This window comes from Macrobrachium nipponense, chromosome 36 (genome assembly GCF_015104395.2).
Source record: "Macrobrachium nipponense isolate FS-2020 chromosome 36, ASM1510439v2, whole genome shotgun sequence".
Taxonomy (NCBI): Eukaryota; Metazoa; Arthropoda; class Malacostraca; order Decapoda; family Palaemonidae; genus Macrobrachium; species Macrobrachium nipponense.
In genome coordinates this window covers 27,487,967-27,504,695 of record NC_087220.1, presented here as the reverse complement: position 1 = coordinate 27,504,695, position 16,729 = coordinate 27,487,967, and the positions used below count along the sequence as shown (strand labels likewise).

Below are 16,729 nucleotides of genomic sequence, written 5' to 3'. Positions count from 1 at the left end.
TACTACACAAACACAAGAACCGATATTCTCTCTCTCTCTCTCTCTCTCTCTCTCTCTCTCTACACAATCAGCTACTACAACACACACACGAAATAGTAACTCTCTCTCTCTCTCTCTTCCAAAAATTCAGCATTACACTAACACACAAACCGGTTACTCTCTCTCTCTCTCTTCCACACATGCAGCACTACACAAACAGTCGAACCCGTCACTACCAATTTATTTATCATGATTACTTCACGGGTGGATTTATTTCGTTCGTGTTCCAATAATGCTGGCTGCGGTTTCGTAGAATTTCTCCGTTTTGTATTCAATACATAAACTGCATTTCATTAAGTGTAGGTCAAACTATCTTTAACACTGTTCTATGTATGTAATTAATAAATAATAATAATAATGTTCTAAGGGGTCCACAATAATAAAAATGTCTAAAGTTCGTGTATAATTTATACACACTTTATAATAGCTTTCGAAGAACCCTTCGCGAAAGATATAAAGTATCTACAAATTATACACACGAACTTTTAAATTTTTTTTTTATTATTGTGGGCACCTTAGAACATTCTATATACTCTCGTAATAGAGAGTTTTTCCCAAATCATAATAATAATAATAATGAATTGTACAAATTGATACGTATCAATAAAAAGCATATGGGATATGCCAGTGAAAATTGTACACACAATCATAGAGACACTAGAAGGCACGATCCCAAGCTCCCTGAAAAGGAACCTGGAAAAACTAGATGCCGAAGTAGCTCCAGGACTCATGCAGAATAAGTGTGTGCTACTAAAAACAGCGCACATAGTGAGAAAAGTGATGGGCTCTCAAGGAGGCAGGATGCAACCGGAAACCCTCCCACACTTTAAGCCACGAAATCCACACTTAATTAAACACGTTCACTGCCTTCGACACTGAAAACCAACCCGAAATACATGAATAAACTTTTACCTTTCCACTCGTCTATTTATATATAAACAAGTTTGTGTATCACATGTATATATAAAATCTAAAGGACACATACACCTGATTTATGGAAACGCAACGGAAATTCAACCGCATCGAGAAGGTGGAATAACAAGAAGTTGTGAAATAAGGAGGCCAATTATAATAGATTATACTAGGGAAACTGCATCTTCAGTCATACAGGACACTCGACAAGGTGGTCAAGAAGAAAGTGTGTAGAGAAAAGGGGAGCAAGTGATAAACGTAGATGGATAAGGTGAGCAAGTATTTGAGAAAGAAGAAGTTTTGTTCTGCAGGGAGGTCAATGCAAAGAGAAAAGGTTAATGATCAAGTGGTTCTCAAAATAACAGCAACAATCGAGGGGCGTTGTCGAAGGAGCGAGTATTTTGAATTTTGTGAAATCGTTTAACATAACATTCGGAGAAAGACAACTGCGTGTTTAAGAGATTCAGACAACACTGGGATCTGATGGGACTGGAATGGAATACAAGAGCTTAGTCCAAAGGCCAAGCACTGGCACCTACGAGGACATTCAGCGCTGGAAAGAAAATGAAGAGTAGCTAGGTTTGAAAAGTGTAGCACTAAGAAATAATTGTTAGCAGAGGGTGGATAGTAAGATGGAAGAAAGTCATGAACGGAAGTACCGTAAAACGAATGGAATGCGTCGCAGCTATGGGCAGAAGGGACGCTGCAAAGAACCTTTAGTAATGCCTACAGTGCGCCTCGTGAGTTGCACTGACGTCACTAACCTCCTACGGAGAGGAGTTGATGGGATGACAAATGAACTGCCATGTGATGGTGACAGAATGATGTGTGGCTGACCAAGGTTTGCGTGGCATGACTGGAAGACGAGAAAGTTCCGAAGAAATGGATGAGTGATAAATGTTCCTTTGTATAAATGAAAAGATAAAAGGGCCACCAATAAGAATTGTACAGAGCACAACCTTATTATCATTATTAGTATCACTGACTAGAAATTGAAGCTTCCATTGAACTTTTAAGATTCAACTGCATGAAATTCCCCAGGAGACTATTCCACAGTCCAACAGTGTAAGGAAATAAAGTGGTCGTATTTTGATCGAGAAAAAAAAGGTGAGACAGATATGATATGGAGTGGTCAAGGAGGAGCAGAAAGAGGCCAACGTTCACAGCGAATGTGGGTAAGGATAACTTTGCAAGTATAAATGAAAACCAAGATGATGAACAACGACAGTTGATATGATTGGCAAAAGAAAAGATATGTAAGTGTGTGTGTATATGAAAAGTGGGTGGTAAGAAGAAAAGAAATGTAAGTGTATAATATATATTATATATATAATATATATATATATATATATTTAAAATTTTATATATATATATATATATATATATATATAATATATATATATATTTATACAAATATACACGCGCGCATTAAACTACGAATGTATTTTACTATCTAATTCGCTTTACCTCGGAAATAATAGTATAATATATTTTCATATATGTTAACCGAAGGTGAATTTTTTTGGTTGAACTGACCAATTTCTTATCAACCAAATAAAAATTTCCTTCTATTATAACATATATGAAAATATATTGACTCCGATGTAGAACGAATTAGATATTATAGGACTTTTTTAGCTTAATGCGTACCTATATATGAATCACGGTGATGTGACAAGACTATTCTTTATATATATATATATATATATATATATATATAAATATATAATATATATAATGTGTGTGTTTGTTTGTTTGATGGTGTTTTTTACGTTGCATGGAACCAGGTGATATTCAGCAACGGGACCAACGGCTTTACGTGACTTCCGAACCACGATGAGAGTGAACTTCTATCACCAGAAATACACATCTCTCACTCCTCAGCGGAATGCCCGAGGATCGAACTCGCGGCCACCGAGGTAGCAGGCCAAGACCATGCCGATCACGCCACTGAGGCGCTTGTGTGTAGTTTGTGTGTGTAATCGTAAAAGGCCATCAATAAACCGCAGTGTTGCAATCATTATGATACACGCAAGAACTTCCTATCAATGGCCGAGGTTAAGGAAGAAAACTGATAGAAAAATGTTGTGGCATTTTTCATTACTTTCCTCTTGAGATAAGACTGGCTGGAAAATACTCTTATTATATAACGGTCTGTTGAGTAACTTGATCTCTCCCGTGATAGGAAGTCCTCGCACGTGACACAGAAGGACAGCAACATCGCTATTGACAGGTTCCCGTCGTCATTAATATTCTCGTAGGACTCAAAAACTCCCTTATAATGTAATAAAGTGACGCAGATAACTGTAGTGAGGCATTCAGAGTAGTATTATCAATAATAATAAAAAAAATCCAACTGGATCTTGTTTGTTCTCCACTAGTAGTAGTGGAGACATGACACAGCCATCCACCCCTTGAAAACCAGTTTTTCCGCCCCAGGTGGGGGACAGGGCTGGTAGGGGAGACATCCACCCTCCTCCTGCAAACCAGTGTGTCCAATCCCAGGTGAGGGACAGGGTAGGTAGGGGAATGGGAGGGTAGAGGAGACATCCACCCTCCTGCAAACCTGTTTGTCCGCCCCAGGTGGGGTGCGTGGTAGGTAGGGGAATGGAAGGCTAGAGGAGACAGCAGCGCCAGGTTACAGCACGCGTAGCACGTGCCAACAAGCTCGTGGTTTCATAATAACCAAAATAAAATGCACTAAAATCTCCTGGGGAATTTCTCCCTCATGATATCTTGCATTATGGTGAAATCAGTTAGACTTTAAATTTCAAGTAGCTGGAACTGGCAAAGTCCAGATGAACCAAACCTCAACTGGAGGGTTAACGATAAAAATTTTTATAAACAATTTATCCAGTATTTTATTTTACTAGATGAAATGTAGCGCTATTTATCTTATTTTCAAGTGAATTTTTTTTTTTTCTGTCCGCTCCGCCCTCAGATCTTATAAATTACCGAAGATAGAAGGCTCAGTATTTTTTTTTATTTAAGATTTAAATAAAATGATCGTGCGTCTTGCACTGCTTTAGGTGTCCACAACACAGGCCACCACCGGGGTGTGGTTGAAATTTTCACGGGCCGTGGCTGTGAGTTTCATACAGATTTATACGCTGTACAGAAAACTCGATTGCGCATTTTTCACTTATTCCCTTGTACATACAGTACCGTAGTGACACAGACAGCACTTCAAGTCTAGAGAATAATAATAATAATAATAATAATAATAATAATAATAATAATATAATAATATATTTATTATTAATTATTAATTATTATGAGTAATAATGCTACTCCACACACAGTCTATTTAAAACAATAATAATAATAATATGATCAAGGCATCATTATCATTCGTAATACCTGTCAGTAATATCAGAGCGTTACTAAATTCATAAAATACTAGCTCTTGTGACGTCTACTGAACCTGCCTAGGTAGACTATCCCAACAAGTAAACATTACAGTAATGCAGCACATGGATCTGCCTAAAGGGCTTCTCTTGTGGGTCTGGTGCAAGCGGCAATGCACGACAAATGGGGCCATATATTATATATATATAGATATATTATATATATATATATATATATATATCTATATATATATATATATATATATATATATATATATATTAAACAGCCGGGATCATTACCAAAGCAAAGAGTTCTGAACACAAATGTTTTTCTTGATTGTAAGTGAATTGTCATTTAGAATAAATACCATTATTATTATTATTATTATTATTATTATTATTATACATATTATATATATATATATATATATATATATATATATATATATATATATATGGGCTGTAATCACTAAGCATTTATGATACAAATATAAGATTTAGGCCAAAGGCCAAGCACTGGGAACCTACGAGGTCATTCAGCGCTGAAAGAAATTGACGGCAAACAGGTATGAAAGGTGTAACAGGAGGAAAACCTCAGAGCAGTTGCAATGTGAAACAAATATTAGGAGGAGGTCAAGGAAAGTAAGACGAAAGAGAATATGAACGGAGATACAGTAAAAGGAATGAAAGAGGATGCAGCTAGGGGCCGAATGGACTCTGCAAATTTGTTTTTAAAGTCAGTAAGCTTCAGAGAAAGACTCTATTCTCTGCTCGAACACAACGTCGGAAAAATAGGAAAAAAAACTAGCTTAGTCAGTGACGTAACGTTTAAAAGGCTCTGGCAAACTTAACGTCGCCAAAGATAAAAAAAAAAAAGAAAAAAAAACAGGCAAACATGAACGGGGAAAAAAAGGGGGGGAGGGGAGGGGGGAAGCCTTTAGAGAAGTACAAATAAATGCTTTCACTATCCACCGCACGTGACCTTCCGACATGACCATTCACCGCCCCAAACTTTTTTTTATATATTTATTTTTTCTCTCTCTCCCTTCCTACCTAGTGGGGACATCACAACGTATTTTTTTTTCACCCTATCTCTCACCCCCTTCGCGTGTCCAGGATAAAAGGAGTGAATTCTGATACTTTTTTTATGATGTTTTTTCTGCCCAACTGCTTCTTTTTTCAACCTTTTTTTCTCTCCTCTCTCTCTCTCTCTCTCTGGATTTGTGGACTCAGGTAGGAGGGAGCTGTGCGTGGCCAGAGTCAATGGCCACTTTGGTGTGAAATGGAGGATGTAATGCGAGCAACAGAATGACGACTGTGATGATGCTAGTAGTAGCCCGGTAAACATTGTTCATGTCCTCTCTCTCTCTCTCTCTCTCTCTCTCTCTCTCTCTCTCTCTCTCTCTCTCTCTCTCGTTTAGCATACCTATGGTAGGTAGGACGTAATATATACATACATCTTTTATTATGTAATTATTTCAATCTTCAAATATTTAGCAGTGAATGTCACACCTTTATGAAATAATAATAATAATAATAATAATAATAATTAATATAATAAATAATAATAATAATAATATAATCAAAGATCCCTGAAAAGGAATCTAGAAAAACCAGACGCTGAAGTAGCTCCAGGACTCATGCAGAAGAGTGTGATCCTAGAACGGCGCACATAGTAAGAAAGTGATGGACTCGTTAAGGAGGCAGGATGCAACCCGGAACCCCACACTATAAATACCACCCAGTCGAATTGGAGGACTGTGATAGAGCAAAAAAAAAAAAAAAAAAAAAAAAAAAAAAAAAAATAATAATAATAATAATAATAATAATAATAATAGTAACAGCATGAGTCTTGAAGTGGAGAAACAAATCCACAGCGATGTATATAGAAATAGATTTAAGGATACATCTGCACAGAAAGCTTTAGGGAAACTGTTCCAATGGATCTTTAAATATGCGTACATATACATAAGTGTGGCTTGGTTTCTCCAATAATAATAATAATATAATAATAATAATAATAATAACAATAATAATAATAATAATAATAATAACTCTAAAAAGAAGATTAATGTCCTCTGCTTCCACATAGAAGAAAATGGCGTCCAAAAATTCCTCATTTTGTTCCAAAGAAATATGAATGCGTATTTTTTTTTTTTTGTTAGTTGATATCCACAAGCAAGTAGTGATAATATGATTTCTTTTTATATAGCGATTTGTTTTCACAGAGTTATTTTTTTCTTATAAAGTAACTTATCAGAGCAAGATGGAATTATCCTGTCTCTAGAATCCGTACACATTGGGGACTTTTCGCAAATTTACTTATTACATCTCTAGGATATGTTGACTTATGACCTTATTGCAGTGAACTTATTGCAATGCCATCTGTCACCAATGCAATAATACCTTAATACTATTCCCCCTGCATTTTAATATATTTTATCTATTTATTAATTTAACTTATTATTTCTCGTTTGACAAGTGAGATATCTTCTTTCTGTATCTCCCTATACCTCGTCTTACTTCTTCTTAATGAACACCTTAATATTCTTTGGAAGCTTCAAGAATTCCAAGTCAGTTGTCCCCGTGGTGGGCTTGTTCCGTATGAATAGGTTTCATCTTCTGAATAATAATAATAATAATAATAATAATAATAATAATAATAATAATAATAATAATAATAATAATAATAATAATAATAATAAGGGCAAAAGCTAACCTAACCTAGCCCAGACTAAATTCCTCGAATCCAGAGCTTTGCCGATATGCGAGTCAAGATTTCTAGATAGTACCTATTCAAAATTGCCAAAGCTTATAACAAGTCATCTTTAAGTTCTGAAGATATCCCGTCGAGTATGCATAGAATATTATATAGAATCTAGGCCAAAGGCCAAGCGCTGGGATCTATGAGATCACCCAGCGCTGAAACGGACATTGACAGTAAGAAGGTCTGAAAGATATAACAGGAGGAAACCTCACAGTTGCACTATGAAACAACTGTTAGAGAAATGAAAAGTCAAGAGGGAAGAGAATGTGAATGGAGGTACAGTAAAAAGAATGAAAGGGGTTGCAGCTAGGAGCGAAGGGACGCTGTACAGGACTTCAAGTAATGTCTACAGTGCACCACGTGAGGTGCACTGAAGGCACCACCCCACTACAGGGACCCAGTATGGATAAGGTTGGGGCTGCACGTACTACTTCTAACTTTTGCAGTTATTAGTGTTTGAGTGATTTGTTCATCCTTGCGTTGCATTAATTTGCTGTCCCTCAATAAAGAAATTTCAATAATCTTCGCTGTCCTTGTTTCCAGGGGTTATCTCACACCCTCTTTGTTGCAAGGCGCCTCTCTTTATTTACAGGAACTACTTTGGACACCACTCCTGCAACTGCTAAACTAATTTGCTACTGCCACTTTACCAACTACATGGCAATTGTCGTTTCCAATATAATAATAATAATAATTACTGGTCTTTCCACACTGATACATAGTACAAACAGACTGCGTATAAAATGGAGACAACCCTTTGTTTAAAGTAATTTATTTTCTAAATCAAATTCAACTTAATTTTGTTATTTTCGTTGTTAGAAGAATGTTTACTATTCTATGGGTAGGGGCCAGTATGACCGATATCCTACACATCGTATAATCAATGCCACCGGAAATAGATCTGTCTTTCGGTGGTCTCGCCATAATGCTGGTATGAGACGCGGCCCATAAAACTTGAACCACTGCCCGGTGGCGGCCTGGGCTATATTTGTTGCCATCGCATGATTATGGGTACTTGTATCCTTAAATAAAAGAAAGGCTACTGAGGCTAGAGGGCTGCAATTTGGTTTGTTTGATGGTTGGAGGGTGGGTGATCAACGTACCAATATGCAACCCTCTAGCCTCAGTCGTTTTTAAGATCTGAAGGCGGACGGACGGACAACCAAACCGGCACAATAGTTTCCTTTTTCAGAAAACTAAAAATGAGGAGAGGGTAGGAAAGCAGACGACGCTGAAAAGAACGCAAACACGAAGACAACTTAGGAAGAAGAAGGGGAAGCAGAAGAAGAAGAAGAAGGGGAAGAAAGAGCGATCCTCCTCCCAAGGAAGGAAAGAATAGACAAGAAAAGAATGACAGGGAATAAAGGACATGTGCCCAGTGGCGACTGTTGTGCCCTTAAGAATAGGACACCGCGAGACGACAGCGCCTCTATGAAGTCTCATTAAACCTTTTCTTTCACTTCCTCTCTCTCTCTCTCTCTCTCTCTCTCTCGGAACTTCCTTATTCATCACGAAGGTTTTCGTTCAAGAAAGCGAGGGAAATCTCTATCTAAGGCTCACATGAACGTTTACCTTGGGGCTAGTTATTGTTGATGGCAATTTTGTTCGTTAAGGACGCTACCAATGACTGATACACCACAATCATTTAGTCATCACTCAAATCCCTCCATTAACGGACACAAGGTGGGTTACCTTACATACATACATATATATAAATATTCATACAAACACACGCATATAATTATATAAGGTATTTGAGGGTGAGAGACGGCATTAATTTATAGCCTCTTGCGGTGGTGGAGTGGGTAAAAGCTTCACTGACGTTCCTAGATTTGTATGGTGTCCTGGGTTCGCGCCCGGGCGCCGACAATTCTATTATCGCCTAATAAAAATTCCCCTTCGGTTAAGCATATATGAAAATATATCAATTCCGAGGTAGAGTGAATTAGATATTAAAGGACATTTGTAGCTCGATGTATGTATATGAATCACGGTAATGTTATATCACTTAATCTATATATATAAAATATATATATATATATATATATATATATATATATATATAGATATAGATATAGATATAGATATAGTGTAGATATAGATATAGATATATATATATGATATATTATATATATAGATCATATATATATATATATATATATATATATATATATATATATATATATATATATTATACATACTCAAACTCAGGAGCAGTTATAGGAATGGGACTAAAAAAAAAAAAAAAAAGAATTATAAAGCTTAATTAAGCAAAGATGGTAATTGAATCATATAATATAATTACTATCCAGTTTCACACAGCAGTGTGTGTGTTTCAACAGAATACTTCGTAAGAGTCTGAGTAAGTAGATCATAGTTGAACCAGACCACTGAGCTGATTAACAGCTCTCCTAGGGGTGACCAGAATTATTAGATATTTTGACGTGGCTAGGAACCAACTGGTTACCTAGCAACGGGACCTACAGCTTATTGGGGGATCCGAACCACATTACATCGTGAAATGAATTTCTATCACCAAAATAGTATCATGAGAAATGTGACAGAAGAAGACGCAACTCAAGTACGTAAGAACAGAATGTAGAATGTCGGCCAAAGGCCAAGCGCCGGGACCTATGAGGTCATTCAGCGCTGAAAGGGAAAACTGACAGCAAAAGGTCTGAAAGGCGTAACAGGAAGAAAACCTCAAAGCAGCTGCACTATGAATCTATTGTTAGAGAGGGTGGAAAGGAAGATGGAAGAGAATATGAACGGAGGTACAGTAAAAGGAATGAAAGAGGTTGGAGCTAGAGGGGCGAAGGGAAGCTGCAAAGACTCTTATGTAATACCTACAGTGCACCTCGTGAGGTACACTGACAGCACATTCAAACCTCGTTCATTTTTCCTTTGATTGTGTACGCTATTATTATTTCGTCTCTGTAAACTCAGCCTTACTCCAGCAACAAAGCTTCAAAGTAAAAATTCTGCTGTTCAACTCCTTCGTACGTTCCAAATTCTGATACAATCATATATATATATATATATTATATATATTATATATATTATATATATATATATATAAATAGATATTCACATATATTATATATATAAAGATCAACAAATATCGTTTAATATCCAATTCATTACACCTAACGAACAAATTACACCCAAAAGGAAATCATGATTGGCAAGTGCTTCGTCACCAGTGGGATTCGAACCGCTGCTGCTGCCTGGTTTACGAAACAACGATGTGCAGTGACTTTTGACCACCGAGCCATCAACTCTGCATGAGTCACTGGCTTCTAAACCAGACGGCGGCGGTTCGAACCCCATCGGTGACAAAGCACTTCTGCATTATTACTCTCCTAGTCCCCTAGGGGGTAAGTCACTTCCGAGGTAGAGCGAACTAGATATCAAGCAATATTTGTGGCTTAAATTATCAAGTGTATACGATTAAATATATATTTATATATATATATATATATATATATATATATATATATATATATTTACTCTCTTAAAGAGCACAATACAATATATATATATATATATATATATTATATATATATATATATATATATATATATTATATATTTGTATTGTGCTCTTTAAGAGAGTATTTTCCAACTGAAAAGTCTCTTCTAAGGAACTTGGTTTAAGCATTTTTTTTTATGTATCGAGCCTTACACTACAAAGCCGTACGATCAAATGTAGTATTAAATGAAAAATAAGGTGCTAGTAAGAGAGAGAGAGAGAGAGAGAGAGAGAGAGAGAAAATGAAAAATTTGAAAATTTGCAGTCAGGGATTCAGTTGTTCAGGGAACCTGCAATGAAACTCGATACTTTATAGGTCCTATACGTTATGAACCACGACCATATAAGCATGGACACCTCTTTCTCTCGGGAGCGCTTATCTCGTCATCTAAATTTTCATTGTGCCTTGGGTCTTTCAAGTTCCGCCTTCACACTCACAGGCTACTCGACGCCAGGGCGCTCGCTCTCTCTCTCTCTCTCTCGTGTCCTCTACGACCCACCAGTCCTCATCATCATCGGCGTACTAATACTTGTTTTGATATATTTCGTCTAACCACCTGTGTCAGATTTGTGAGAGCCTTTTCATATTTTCCCGTCGTATAAAGTAAGTCAGAGATAAACATTCTTCGTTCATTGACAGCACCAAAGCATGTAGGGCAGCACGATTATGAAGTAAACACATACATACACACATAAATGTATAATTCAGACATACATAAATACATACATACTAATACGAAGCGAAGGCACCGATGTTTTTTTTTTTTTTTTTTAATTGGACGTGAAATGTCCCTCGCTGTCTTCATTTTATTTTTCTCTTATGTTGCTTCTGTCTTCTCCGATATACAAGTCTTTTATGATCGCCGTCCCCTCCTCTCTCTCTCTCTCTCTCTCTCTCTCTCTCTCTCTCTCTCTCTCTCTCTCTCTCTCTACCAACCCTTTCATCTGAAGACCCTTATTTCAATGGCTCCCCCTTCCTGCTAAGGTAAACGAGGACTCGGGAGACGAAGCCTTGAAGAGGTAAATTTAAGCCTTCCAGCATTCCTATAGAATAGAATAAAATATAGAATTTAAGGCCAAAGGCCAAGCGCTGGGACCCATAAGGCCATGCAGCGGTGAAACTGAAATTGACAGATAAGAAGGCTTGAAAGGTGTAACGGGAGGGAAGCCTCGCAGTTGCACACGGAAACAATTGTTAGGATAAAGTGGAAAGTCAGACTGAAGAAAGAACGTGAACGGAGGTACAATAAAGGGAACGAGAGAGATTGCAGCTAGGGGCCGTAAGGACGCTGCAGAGACCCTCAAGTAATGCCTACAGTGCACCACATCTAGCGGAGGTGTCCCCGTTTCTCTCATGCAATATCAACTTAAGCCAGCGTCACTTGAATCGGCCTACCTACCTACAACCTCTTCAACTTCTATGGAGCTTGTTATCAGTCGCGCCATTTATTCCTTCTTTATTTTTATTTGTTTGTCATTAGTCTCTCCGTCCGACTTTCGTTTGACACGAGAAGCTTCTGGCTTTTGTCATTCCCCTGTTCAGCGTTCCAGCACCTTTTGAGGATAATGATAATGAATAGGAGTCCTATTTTCATATGAACATCGCTTCCAAGGTGAAGTTATCTTCTTTTTCATCTTAATCTTCTCCTGTGCTTCTCTTTGTCATCATTATTATCTACGCATCCCTACGCAACAAGCCAACGAGTAACAACTTCTACAGCATAGTGTGAAAGGTGACGACAACCCCGAAATGGGGAAAAAATGAAAGGTTTAAATATAATTACAAGTCAGATTGAAAACAGGCAAATAAACTAAACCTTTCCTAGCTGCGAAGTGCAATTCAAATATCTTCGCTATGCAACATAGTTTATTCTTGGAATCGTACCATGTCTTGCAGGATTGAAGTCATGAAATCGCAAACTGCACTTATATTGAATGGGCACTGGTCAAGCACTCAGACCATCCATAATATATACATATATATATATATACATATTTATATATATATATATTTACATATATACATATATATATACATATATATATATATATATATATATACTATATATATATATATATATATGTACATTATATATATATATATATATATATATTATATATATATATATATATATATATATATATATATATATATATATAATATATATACATATATGACTGGTAAAAATAAAAATTTTGTGTTACAACAGAATTCCATCAAATAAAAGGAGCCTATAAAAACGCCAAAATATAGAAAGAAAGTATTATATTTCAGAGACTGCTAACCTCAAGAGAGAGACAGCAGTCTCTGAAATATAGTACTGTCTTTCTATATTTTGGCGTTTTTATGGGCTCCTTTTATTAGATATAGATATATGTAGATATATATAAATAAAATTATTTATATTCAATATGATATATAGTATATATACATATATAATTTTATCACAAAAAATTACAAATATTGGTAGATCAGGGAACAAGAAAGAAACGTCAACCGAGATGGGCGTGTTTTCTCAACCAAATTGGGTGTATTTTTCAACTGAAATGGGCTTGTTATTTCTGTTTTCTCGTTGTGTATATTTTAACTTTATGAAATCCTTTACAAATATGAACAGTTACGTCTTCCTCCAGCGCCGCCTTCAAGAACACTAAAATAGCCCAAGAATGAAACAACACAAAAACCTTGACGAGTAGGAGAATGTCTTCGTGGGCTTCATAGTACTGCACGAGATATGCATCGACTGGCCATGCAAAGTTATCTCTCGGTTTGGGAGTGGAGTTCAAAATTATTATCGTTTATGCTGACCTGGTCAGTCTATCATGTACTGGACGGCCGGTCGACTGTTGTGGACGCAGACGGAAGTGAGAGAGAGAGAGAGAGAGAGAGAGAGAGACGCAGTTATTTAGACCTTTGCCCACATTTGCAACAATATAACACAGTAAAAAGTGGGAGGGTCTCTAGTCAGTAGATCCCCCCCCCCCCCCACTCCATCTCTCTCTCTCTCTCTCTCTCTCTCTCTCTTTGTCCTCCCAGAAGAAAAGTGAGAAACGAGCTAGCTATGATGCACTTCCTCCTCTTGAAGAGAGAGAGAGAGAGAGAGAGAGAGAGAGAGAGAGAGAGAGAGAGAGAGAGAGAGAGAGATAACAATGCCCAGTTACATATCCCAGAGGAGAGAAATATCGCATACGACTGATGTCATATTTAATGAAAACAAAAGAAGTAATGTTTAACTAATCGAGTGTTGTTGACTATTTTTTTTTTTTTTTTTATGTAGGACCCGAGAGAACGTTGTGCAACTGGAAATGAAGATGTTCAAGCGAAGATACAATGCATGACTATCCTAATATTATTCTCCTTGCATTTTAATACATTTATGTCTATTTGTTAATTTATTTGATAATTTATTTTTTTCTTTTTTAATGAGTGAGATCTCCCCTTTGTGCATTTCCATTCACCTCCTCTCAATTCTTCCATATTCTTTGGGAGCTTCAAGAATTTCAAGTCGATGGCCCCTTTGGTGGGATTGTGCAAAATGAATAGGCTTCATATTCTGAACAATGAATAAAAACTGAAGAAGTTACGAACTACCACATGAATTTTGGATGATTTCCAACAGCTAAAAACAAGATGGTATTGTTTTTTTTCTCCTATGTTATCCCTCATCAGTTAATACGAGCAGTTTCACCGGTGGTAATAAACCCTGCTTCAATTCCAGTGCCTCTTTTAACACAAAGTCACCTGCGGGGATGACCGAACATTCAGCAGCGTCCATCTGAATAATTAAAAACGCAAACTTAATTACTGAAAAGGCCTCTATACATTCACTGACATGGCCAACACAACGGGCGATCCACTTACTCCTCTCAGCTGACAGAGTCTAGATGTGTGTGTGTGTGTGTGTGCGTGTGTGTGTGTGTGTGTGTGTGTGTAAGAGAGATACACAGAGACTTAGGCCTATCCCTGTCGAGAGGAAAAAGGAGGAACCCTTCCCCATTCCATCTCTCACAGTTCACTGCTTTTACGCTCTTTTTTATTGTTGACCGAAAGCTACTTATTAAAAGAGCCCGGGAGAAAAGGGGACTCCGTCACTTGCTAGCAATGATATGAAGGCGACCGGCCGGGCTTTCTTTACTTGCTCACACACACCCACATAGGCACACAGACATATGTATGTGTGTTTATATATATATATATATATATATACTATACATACATATATATTATATATATATATATATATATATATATATATATATATATATATTATTCAGTACATGAAACCTATTCATACGGAACAATCTCACCAAAGGAGCCATTGACTAGAAACTCAAACTTCCAAAGAATATTATGGTGCTCTTTAGGAGGAAGAAGTAAAAGGAAGTCAAGGGAAATGCAGAAAAAAAAATACACTTATTGAGAACAGAACAAATAAAGCAATAGATAAGACCAGCGGACAAAAATATAGTAAAATACAAGAAAAAAAGTATTAGGTTAGAAATGCACTGCATCTTTGATTGAATGTCCCACAGGGCGTTGACGAGAGGAAACATAATAAATAAGGAGAGAGAGAGAGAGAGAGAGAGAGAGAAATTTCTGCCACAATCATGATTTAACTGTTGAATCGCACATAACATTTCCACAGTGCCATGCGCTTCATACAAATACACAGAAGGCGAGATAAACCACTCAACACCACAAACTGTGTGCCATCACCTCTGTATTGCAAATATTTACTTGTTTTATATAATATCTATTAGATACACACACTAACAGGACCTCATTCAAACTGGATGGTATCTAGCCGAGACGTTTATTCAATGACGTTACCAATTTTCAAAGACAGTCCTTATTATCCTACAAAGCTTTTTAAATTTTTTTTAAATAAATAACTCCGTCAGATACCATCCAGTTTTAATGAGGTCCTGTCAGTAATTGTATCAATGCACAGAACAATTGTGAAAGTGATAAAGTTAGTATATTTATACTATACCTTTATATACACATACATGCATGTGTAGACAAATATATATATACATAATATTTGTCTTAATTACACTTCTAGTAGGATTCTGAACCCTTACTTTTCGCCAGTCTCTTTTCCTTTCTACTTAAATACGACCTTGGTGTCACATTTAGCTGCAACTTAATTACGACCTTGGCGTCACATTTAGCTGAAGAGTAAAGAGAATGGATCGTGCGTAAGGAAACCAGGTTGTCATTCATGTCGTCATTATTATCATTAATTTAGTAAGATGATTTTATTGACGTAATTGTTACTTCTGCGTCCTTTATTGGTGTGTTTTTTTTTTCTATCAAAACTTTCCACTCATCTGCTACCTTGCTTTATTTACAGGTATCAACATCGACTCCCAGTCGCTTTCGAAGGTAAGTTAAAAGCAGCGTTCATTGGTCAATACATTAGCCGCTCGTGTGGTGGTCTAACAAGTACGTTTCTCTGAAGCAATGTGTGAGGTAACTTGATTCTAATGGCAAACCGAAGCTATTTGGAGGCCTATATGTTGTCATGTCGCGTCTCTTAAGCCCTTGATTCTCTTTGGTTTGAATACTGCGCATGAGTTGAGTTGAATGTAGAATTTAGGCCAAAGGCCAAGCACTGGGACCTATGAGGTCATTCGGCGCTGAAATGGAAACTGACAGTGAAAAGGTTCGAAATGTGTAACAGGAGGAAAACCTCAAAGCAGTTGCACTCTGAATCAAGTGCTAGAAGAGGGTGGAGAGTAAGATGGAAGGAAGAGAATTTGAAAGGAGGTACAGTAAAAGGAACGAAGGTGGTTGCAGCTACGGGCCGAAGCACGCTGCAAAGAACCTCAAGTAATGCCTACAGTGCACCACATGAGGTCCATTGATTTCTCTTGAGCGCATACGAGGTCTAGTGTTAGTTACGTCATGCTTTCGTCAGAATTTGACCCACCAAAGACATTTGATGTCCCTAATTTCGAGGAAACTGGTATATGAAGAGAGCTTCCATTCATTTTTTTTCTGTAAAAGGAAACTAATGAGATGTCTATCTGTCTGTCCGTCCGCACTTTTTCTGTCCGCCCTCAGACCTTCAAAACTACTGAGGCTAGAGGGCTGCAAATTGATATGTTGATCACCCACACTCCAGTC

At 37.0% G+C, this 16,729-nt stretch overlaps 1 protein-coding gene across 1 annotated transcript in view; it reads left to right on the top strand.

Moving 5' to 3' along the window:
• LOC135203282 (protein krueppel-like) overlaps positions 1-16,729 on the top strand; it is a 194,811-nt gene that overhangs the window by 22,802 nt on the left and 155,280 nt on the right. Inside the window, exon 2 of the mRNA XM_064233039.1 lies at positions 15,954-15,985. Coding sequence (XP_064089109.1) covers positions 15,954-15,985 — 32 coding nt within the window. The remainder of the gene's footprint in view (positions 1-15,953; positions 15,986-16,729) is intronic.